The 10,000-nt window shown below is 44.5% G+C and overlaps 2 protein-coding genes across 3 annotated transcripts in view; both read right to left on the bottom strand.

The window, feature by feature from the left end:
• dclk1a (doublecortin-like kinase 1a) overlaps window positions 1-10,000 on the bottom strand; it is a gene marked incomplete at both ends in the record, with an annotated part of 262,817 nt that overhangs the window by 15,244 nt on the left and 237,573 nt on the right. The gene's annotated exons all lie outside the window — the stretch shown is intronic.
• LOC310784844 (dolichyl-phosphate beta-glucosyltransferase-like) overlaps window positions 7,994-10,000 on the bottom strand; it is a gene marked incomplete at its 3' end in the record, with an annotated part of 17,710 nt that continues 15,703 nt past the window's right edge. Inside the window, exon 8 of the mRNA XM_083645882.1 lies at window positions 7,994-8,002. Within this exon, the coding sequence (XP_083502008.1) occupies window positions 7,994-8,002 (9 nt within the window). The remainder of the gene's footprint in view (window positions 8,003-10,000) is intronic.

The following is a 10,000-nucleotide window of genomic DNA, read 5'->3' as shown; positions in this document are numbered from 1 at the left end:
CCAGCCCCAGGTCTGCAGTGGGCCATTTCTAAAGTGGGTAACACAGGAGATAAAGCGACAAACTGCCCCAAAGAAAAGGCAACACAGAGGGTAAAGCCACAAACTGCCCCAAAGTCAGGGCAACACAGAGGGTAAAGCCACAAACTGCCCCAAAGCCAGGGCAACACAGAGGGTAAAGCCACAAACTGCCCCAAAGTCAGGGCAACACAGAGGGTAAAGCCACAAACTGCCCCAAAGCCAGGGCAACACAGAGGGTAAAGCCACAAACTGCCCCAAAGCCAGGGCAACACAGAGGGTAAAGCCACAAACTGCCTCAAAGTCAGGGCAACACAGAGGCTAAAGCCACAAACTGCCCCAAAGTCAAGGCAACACAGAGGGTAAAGCCACAAACTGCCCCAAAGTCAAGGCAACACAGAGGGTAAAGCCACAAACTGCCCCAAAGTCAAGGCAACACAGAGGCTAAAGCCACAAACTGCCCCAAAGTCAGGGCAACACGGAGGGTAAAGCCACAAACTGCCCCAAAGTCAGGGCAACACAGAGGGTAAAGCCACAAACTGCCCCAAAGTCAAGGCAACACAGAGGGTAAAGCCACAAACTGCCCCAAAGTCAGGGCAACACAGAGGGTAAAGCCACAAACTGCCCCAAAGTCAGGGCAACACAGAGGCTAAAGCCACAAACTGCACCAAAGTCAGGGCAACACAGAGGCTAAAGCCACAAACTGCCCCAAAGTCAAGGCAACACAGAGGGTAAAGCCACAAACTGCCCCAAAGTCAGGGCAACATGGAGGGTAAAGCCACAAACTGCCCCAAAGTCAGGGCAACACAGAGGGTAAAGCTACAAACTGCCCCAAAGTCAGGGCAACACAGAGGGTAAAGCCACAAACTGCCCCAAAGTCAGGGCAACACAGAGGCTAAAGCCACAAACTGCCCCAAAGTCAGGGCAACACAGAGGGTAAAGCCACAAACTGCCCCAAAGTCAGGGCAACACAGAGGGTAAAGCCACAAACTGCCCCAAAGTCAGGGCAACATGGAGGGTAAAGCGACAAACTGCCCGAAAGTCAGGGCAACACAGAGGCTAAAGCCACAAACTGCCCCAAAGTCAGGGCAACACAGAGGGTAAAGCCACAAACTGCCCCAAAGTCAAGGCAACACAGAGGGTAAAGCCACAAACTGCCCCAAAGCCAGGGCAACACAGAGGGTAAAGCCACAAACTGCCCCAAAGTCAGGGCAACACAGAGGGTAAAGCCACAAACTGCCCCAAAGTCAAGGCAACACAGAGGGTAAAGCCACAAACTGCCCCAAAGTCAGGGCAACACAGAGGGTAAAGCCACAAACTGCCCCAAAGTCAGGGCAACACAGAGGGTAAAGCCACAAACTGCCCCAAAGTCAGGGCAACACAGAGGGTAAAGCCACAAACTGCCCCAAAGTCAGGGCAACACAGAGGCTAAAGCCACAAACTGCCCCAAAGTCAAGGCAACACAGAGGGTAAAGCCACAAACTGCCCCAAAGTCAAGGCAACACAGAGGGTAAAGCCACAAACTGCCCCAAAGTCAAGGCAACACAGAGGGTAAAGCCACAAACTGCCCCAAAGTCAAGGCAACACAGAGGGTAAAGCCACAAACTGCCCCAAAGTCAAGGCAACACAGAGGGTAAAGCCCCAAACTGCCCCAAAGTCAAGGCAACACAGAGGGTAAAGCCACAAACTGCCCCAAAGTCAAGGCAACACAGAGGGTAAAGCCACAAACTGCCCCAAAGTCAAGGCAACACAGAGGGTAAAGCCACAAACTGCCCCAAAGTCAGGGCAACACAGAGGGTAAAGCCACAAACTGCCCCAAAGTCAGGGCAACACAGAGGGTAAAGCCACAAACTGCCCCAAAGCCAGGGCAACACAGAGGGTAAAGCCACAAACTGCCCCAAAGTCAGGGCAACACAGAGGGTAAAGCCACAAACTGCCCCAAAGTCAGGGCAACACAGAGGGTAAAGCCACAAACTGCCCCAAAGTCAGGGCAACACAGAGGGTAAAGCGACAAACTGCCCCAAAGTCAGGGCAACACGGAGGGTAAAGCCACAAACTGCCCCAAAGTCAGGGCAACACGGAGGGTAAAGCCACAAACTGCCCCAAAGTCAGGGCAACACGGAGGGTAAAGCCACAAACTGCCCCAAAGTCAGGGCAACACAGAGGGTAAAGCCACAAACTGCCCCAAAGTCAAGGCAACACAGAGGCTAAAGCCACAAACTGCCCCAAAGTCAGGGCAACACGGAGGGTAAAGCCACAAACTGCCCCAAAGTCAGGGCAACACAGAGGGTAAAGCCACAAACTGCCCCAAAGACAGGGCAACACAGAGGGTAAAGCCACAAACTGCCCCAAAGTCAGGGCAACACAGAGGGTAAAGCCACAAACTGCCCCAAAGTCAAGGCAACACAGAGGGTAAAGCCACAAACTGCCCCAAAGTCAGAGCAACACAGAGGGTAAAGCCACAAACTGCCCCAAAGTCAAGGCAACACAGAGGGTAAAGCCACAAACTGCCCCAAAGTCAAGGCAACACAGAGGGTAAAGCCACAAACTGCCCCAAAGTCAGGGCAACACAGAGGGTAAAGCCACAAACTGCCCCAAAGTCAGGGCAACACAGAGGGTAAAGCCACAAACTGCCCCAAAGTCAGGGCAACACAGAGGGTAAAGCCACAAACTGCCCCAAAGTCAGGGCAACACAGAGGCTAAAGCCACAAACTGCCCCAAAGTCAGGGCAACACAGAGGCTAAAGCCACAAACTGCCCCAAAGTCAGGGCAACACAGAGGGTAAAGCCACAAACTGCCCCAAAGCCAGGGCAACACAGAGGCTAAAGCCACAAACTGCCCCAAAGAAAAGGCAACACAGAGGGTAAAGCCACAAACTGCCCCAAATTCAGGGCAACACAGAGGGTAAAGCCACAAACTGTCCCAAAGTCAGGGCAACACAGAGGGTAAAGCCACAAACTGCCCCAAAGTCAAGGCAACACAGAGGGTAAAGCCACAAACTGCCCCAAAGTCAAGGCAACACAGAGGGTAAAGCCACAAACTGCCCCAAAGTGTCGTAAGATAATCCAAAATTAAGGTAGAAGGAGTGGTTTAGTACACTCCTCCCTTGTATGTTAATATAGTCTCCACCTCCTTTGTCTTGTCTTTAAATAGAGTGATGACCCTTGTGACTGGAAGTATTACAGCTACAAGATATGAGATGTAGAAGGATGCTTCCATGCGCATGTTTCAGTAATAAATCATGGATTCTTTTAAGCAAATAGAGTTGGTTATTTAGTAAGTAGGAAAATTCTTACGACAGTATGGTGCCGAAATCCGGTTAGAAGGAGGGCCGGGTGGTCTGTGAAGCCTGTTTGCAGCCTGGGAGCAGTGAAACACACAGTCGACAGAGGGGCCTATTTTGGGGCCTACTCACTGCTTCGAGGAGACAGACGGACAGAGATGGACAGAATATAGGGTAAGTTGCCTATTTGCTTTTAAAAAGTCTGCGGTTGATTGTGAAAGAAGATATCTAGGGGGTAATTTCAGTCTAATTAATTTGGAAGACGGAGATATTTTGGGAAATGCACGACCTGATAAGATCAGAGGGAGGCAGACAGACTACACTGTGCAGAATTCGAACAAAAGTTCTGAATCAATTTTGAGAAATGATCAGTCTTGGGTACAAAGTCTGAACGCCTGTGCACATTTATCTCCTGAGGAAGAGTGGAAATTGAGACATTAGATGTTAGTATAAATTAAAGCCATTAGATGGTAATTCAATGCATTTAGAATGTATGACGCGTCATATAAATTCCAGTTAGACTGATGGAAATATAAAACCTCACTAGGTGAGGCGTTTAAAACATACCGTTAGACGAGACCGTTAGACGGGTTTTTTTTATCAAAAGCAGAATTATTCACAAGGACCTTAGAGGCCTGTAATGTTTATGCTCTAGATAAGGACCTGATGCATTAGATATTAGTATAGGATTAAAGAGAACCGAAAATAGTGAGTAAATTTGATTAAGAGGGAACTTACGGAGTTTTATAATGCTCACAATAGGATTATTGGGGATATAGGAATGAGTTATATTGGGATAGATAATAACATATCGTTATAAGTGCACGTGTGTAGGACTGTCCATGAATGTGTGGTGTGTTTGCAAACTGTGTCTGTGTGTGTGAAATCTGGTTGACTGGGCTGGTTCCAAACAAACAGAGAGAAAAATAATTTAACAGGGAGAAAGTTTCACTTGTGTATTGAAATGGGAGCTAAACTCAGCCGTGTGGCCTCTCGCAAGACAAAGGAGGAGACAGGTACTCCACTGAGTGGGGGTAGGGTCACGCCAGAGGATGCTTGCAGGAAAGAGTTAGACAAATTAACTTTAGATAATGAACAACAAAACTGTCAACAACCATGGACAGCCGCCGAGTTACATAGCATAGTTAACAACTTCCCTTCACCTGATAAAAATCCCACAGAATTTATGGCAAAATTGCACACTATGTGCCATTGTTATAATCCCACTCCGGGCGATTTACAACAGGTAATTACTGCAATGTTTCTGAATAAATATGACAACATGCTGACAGACATGGAGATTCCAAGTATTGACAGCTGGACACCTACAGATACGAGAGAGTCTTGTATAGCACGATTAGGGGCCGCTATTGATAGGTATATTAAAAGGAATGCTTGTTTATCTAAAATCACCCAATGTAAACAAAATACAGCAGAATCAGTAATAGAATATATACAGAGATTTGAAAAAGTCTGGGATATCAATAATACACTAGGAAAGGGACAGGGCATGCCATTTCAAGTTCAGTGCTTTGTGAATAACCTGGAACCCCGCCTTTCTAGGCATCTGAAAGCAGTTATGATCAACTGGGAAACATCAGACTTTATGGATGTTCAACTTATCACCATTAAAATAGCAGGACAGAGTGCATGTCAGAGACGACAGAGCCTTTACTATGCAAATGCATGGCAGCAGGATGACCAGAGGAGAGGGACAGAGAAAGGTCACAGGAGGGGGCCAGCAAGCAGCAAGAGAAAGGACTGTTGTTTTGTCTGTGGGAGGACGGGACACTGGGCTCGTGATTGTTGGGGCCGGTTGTGCATGCACAGCCAGGACCCCTACATTCGACTCTGTCGCCGATTTGCATATTTGAGCACCGATTCAGGTTCTAAATGTCTTTCCACACTCCCAGCATGCATTTCGGCATAAGCAGAGGCACAGAAGCAGAGAAGACGCCATAAGCTCCGGAAAGTTTTTTACAATTTAAAGTTTTATTTCATCACTAAATTAATTTCTGATGACTTTTGATGCCTACAAGCAGGGTAGTAGGTTTCAATAAGTGCCACTTTACGAACATTTATGGCGAAAAATGGCAAAAAGTTCCAGAGCACAATTGGCTGCATCTACATCAGCTGTGTTGCTGCGCGCATAGCGTACTGAAGGTCATCTGTCTATCTGTCTGCACGCGCGCACACACACACACAGCGCCGCAGCAGGCAGAGGAGAGGTTTCTACACACCGCCGACGAGACTAATCTCTGCTCTGCCACTTCGAGTGCACAGCGCTTCTGTCTCCCTCCCACCGTGTGCTGTGTTCGCTCTCTCTCTCTCTCTCTCGTCCAGAGAGAGAGAGAGAGAGAGAGAGAGCTCTGTGTCACTTCCTGAAAGTCTTCGCTCTTAAATGTTTATATACTTGGCCAATACCTATCTATCATACAAACAAAGCAAGCTGCCAAACGGTAATGTCTTCATTTAATTAATGTAGAACGCAAAACATCGTTGTTTTCATGTGTGTAAGCTATGGATGCATGTTGTGTGATTGGAAACTGTGTGCACTGTGTACAGTTTGCATAGACTGAAGGTGCGTACTTGTGCGTACATAATGTATGTTTTCTAAAGGTGTACTAACTCACTGTAAAACATGGAATGTACAATTTGTCAGAAATAGATTAAAAAAGAATTAGGCCTAATTATTAAAATCTAAAGTAACCGTAGTTATTGTAGAACCTAAATGGTTTCATAATTGGGAAAATAGGTCCAGATAAATAATTCTGTTTTGGATTGCGGTGCGTGGGACCCTTACATCATGTCACAGCTTGCTTTTCAGTTTGAGTGTGGAAGAGGCTGTCTGACAGAAAGAAAAAGCAAAAATAATAATTGGGGAAAAAATAAAACGGAATTTAGAAATAAATCTAAAGGATCTCATTGCTGTGTTTTGTCTGTGTATAAATAGTTGGTGGTACAGGACATCGCCATGCAGTGCAGAAATGGAAATTTTACCATGCACCGGCCCTATGCCAGGTTTCGACCTGGCCTTGTTTAAATGACAATAGGCAGAGGCAGCCATCTAGGCCTCCTCCTAGGGGCAAAGGGAGGAGGGGCTCCCAGCGTCCTGTTCTTCAATCGTCTGACCGTACCATAGAAATAAAACACAGATTCCAATAAAGTTTGAATACCATACGGATCAGCTGCAGCAAGAAAATTGGAAAGATATGAATGTCAAGTAATTTGATTTAATGTTTTAACAGATAAGTATGGGAACTTGTGATAACTTTAATGTGTCAGTTTGTGGCGCCGGGGTTGTGTGGAATGAGATTGAATGAAGGCCTTAATCTTTTACCTTTTATTTTATTATATTGTATATATTATGTGATTTGTTTGATATGAGATGAGTTAATCAAATTGATAGTAAGCTATGAAATGTAAAACAATGTTACAAAATTAAGCAAAATGGGTAGTCCACAGTGCAAGGATGGATATAATGTATTGTCTGTAAAGATCATTAACATGAAACTCTATTTTCTGTTGAAAGCAGGATCAGAGGATGAGAGGAAAGTCGAACCAACGAAAGAGCATGAAGTCACAATAATAATAGTAACGAGGCTTAATGAAAACATTATTTCCTAATGTCCTTATAGAGAGAACATTCTAAATTAAATTTCAAGCATGACTGTAAGCTTTGCATGTAAGTCACCACAGGTAAGGATCTAAATAGTCACCTTCTCTGCAGTCATGGCATTTATATTCATGACCTGAGGGGGGGGGAGAGCATTTGGTGACGGCTTTGAAGACAAAGGAAAAGCTCAGTTAAGAAGCGATCATTGAAGTTAAGAATGGGGCAAGTTAAATCCATAGGGTGGAACCATTGATTGAATGTTAAATTTAATTAGATTAAAATTGTATTATATGTGACCAAAGCATTGCTCCGTTAGCTAAAATAATATGCATGTAAACTTTTAGAGTGATTTCTCCAAATGAAATCAAAAGTTCACCTTATTCAAAAGACAACTATGTAGACTGATAAGATCATAAAAGCCAATGTAATGGGAAACTGGAAAGGATTCCTATGTGAGAAAATAATATTGTTTGGATATTTTGAAGACCTGTTTCACAGAAACTCACCAAGGTAGCGGATTGGAAAATCACAGGGGCAATGGATTGGTAACTTATAAAAAAAAAAAAAAAAAAATTAGAATTGTTGACCAAAATGCATGTATTTAAGGATAAAGCTACAAAGATGTGAACTAAAATACTACATTTTAGTTGATGATATGAAAATAGAGTGATGGTTACCCTGGAGGAGGAGAGGAGGTAAATGCAGGAAGACTATTGTTTGGCTAATGACCTGAGGTCACACCATGAGACCTGGAGAGAGAACAAAGACGTTTAGGAACCGGGGAGAACAGGACTGACTTCAAAGAGATTAGATACGAGCTGTTACCTCCTGTCTGAGCTGTTACCTCCTGTCTCCTTTTTGAAAGAAAATTGACATATCATACCATACTCGTTGAATATGAAATATGTACTTTGTAAATAATACCTATGAATAACCATTTCTGTTGCAGGGAGAGACTAATTGAAAATATGGAAAAATCCAAATTTTCAGAGGGGGAAAAGAAGAGAAAATGAATTGTCTACTGCGATTAAGTCACAAGTAAATAAAATGCTATGTTCTTTTATTTCAGAAGGAGCTCATCAGCTGAACTGGAGAAAATGAGAGCACAGAAAATTAAGGAATAAATGAAAGTGGGATATCTATGCTGTGTTTAACATATTTTGTGTGTGTTTCAGAGACGGAACAATGGGCTGGAGGAGGAAGAGGGAATGCAGTCGTTGCAGGAAAATTGTACATTATGAAAGAGTATTAATGTTGGTTTTAACATTTCAGAAACAGGCCGAGATGAGATGGAGCTGCTGGAAAAAAACCCACAGTAGTATGAAGAACTGATAAGTTTCAAGCAAATGTAGTCAGGAACTATAGTTACACAATGTTGTCTTGTCATTTAAATCTCTGAGATTTCACAGAACACTGGGAGGAGAAAATGCTAATTTTCTTACAGGGGACTGTAGGCTGAGAGGTGAGGTCATGTAAAACTCTGAGATGAAACCCTAACATTGCTTTTGCAGGCAGGAAAACCATTATTCCATTCCGAAATTGTAACTAATTTGAGCTTTTACTTTAGGTATGACATGTGAAGCACAAGGAATCTAGTAGTGGAAAATGTAAAATCTGAATTAAATTCTAACTCCACAGGATAAGCAAAAGTGCTCAGGACAAGATGTGAAAGCAATTGTTCACCATTAGGTGAAACGGAGCTGACGAAAGTCATGTTGATCAAAGGCTTTTAATGCAGCAAGCGCGATTGAAATGCTAATTTGGACTTTCTTAGATTAACTGATAAGCAACTTTCCTCAACCTCAAAACATGTGAATAATTGAAGGGAGACACATTATAACCCAACTAAATGTAATTGTATTGTCTTGGCTGATGAGGAGCTATGGCACTACAGTTAAGTAATATTCAGTCTAATTTTATTTCGTCATAAGGAAGTGTGGAGGTTTGGTGAAGGAAAAATAATCTTGCTTTTTAAAAGTGTAACCGTATTAATCTGTATGCTTGTCTGTTATACAGAGATGGACAATGGAGTGAAAATCTGGGAGCGATTTTCAGAGGGGGGAAGGAAGCGATGAGAATAAAGAAGGGTTCGGAGTTAAGACTTGAGACTTGTGTGTATGAGAGAGAGTGAAAGGGACGGACTTGACTTGAAATGAGCTCATGTAAATATGTACAATAATTATGAAAATGTTTGTTGGGTGAGGCAAACTTTAAAGCCAAGTGTGTTGGTGGGCATGTGGTTTGATGACAAACTAATAACTAATGTTGGGCCAGACATATTGGAGTATTGATATTGATATTGAATTAATATTGATATTGAGTTAACAGTGATATTGAATGAAAGACATGTTGCTCGAACACTGATATTGAATGAGAGACATGTTGTTGAATACTGGCTGGTCCTAGTGGAAACAGTGGGAGCACCCAACCCCCACATACCTGGCCATTTGGGGCAATTTGAATACCACACCCGTGACAAAAACCACAGGGATGCGAGCCGATTCCTTTGTCCCACAGCAGCGAGATAAGGGGAACAAATCGGTGTGCCTAAACCACAGCAAAGACACGCCCTGCACCCCAAAACATATACAGGTTTGAAACCTGAAAACGTCAGTTCCTAAGCAGCCTAGCTGCAGACAGGTCCTCCTCTGAGAAGTTCTAAGTGACTAATCGTCGCGACAGGACGTGCGTTTGTATCCCGAGACAAACCGCCCTTCCCCCCTGCCCGGACCCGAGCAGCCAAGGCCGCAACCAGGCCGACGACCTCCACGTCAGAGCTAAGCCAGCTCTGATATCCTGAAACCGACCCGCATCGCCTGAGTGCCCTCAACCCGAAGAAGCGAGCTGTGAGGTTCCCCCTTTCCTCCACTGAGACGACAGCAGATGCAAGAACCCAGCGTGGCCAGCTGAGATCGACTGCCTATTCTCAAACCCCCGCTCCTTCCTCCACGTCTTCCTCTTCGAGATAAGCGGCCGCCCGCTCCACGAGCACCCCTCCTCCCCGCTGGAGGAACCTTGCGAGTCCGACCGCAACAAACTTGCATCCGCGTTTGCAGAGCTGAACGAACAAGCCAAGTAAGCTGACT

This window comes from Poromitra crassiceps (genome assembly GCF_964638095.1).
Source record: "Poromitra crassiceps genome assembly, chromosome: 1".
NCBI lineage: Eukaryota > Metazoa > Chordata > Actinopteri > Beryciformes > Melamphaidae > Poromitra > Poromitra crassiceps.
Note: the sequence above shows the minus strand (reverse complement) of the source record. Positions and strands in the feature narration are given on the sequence as shown.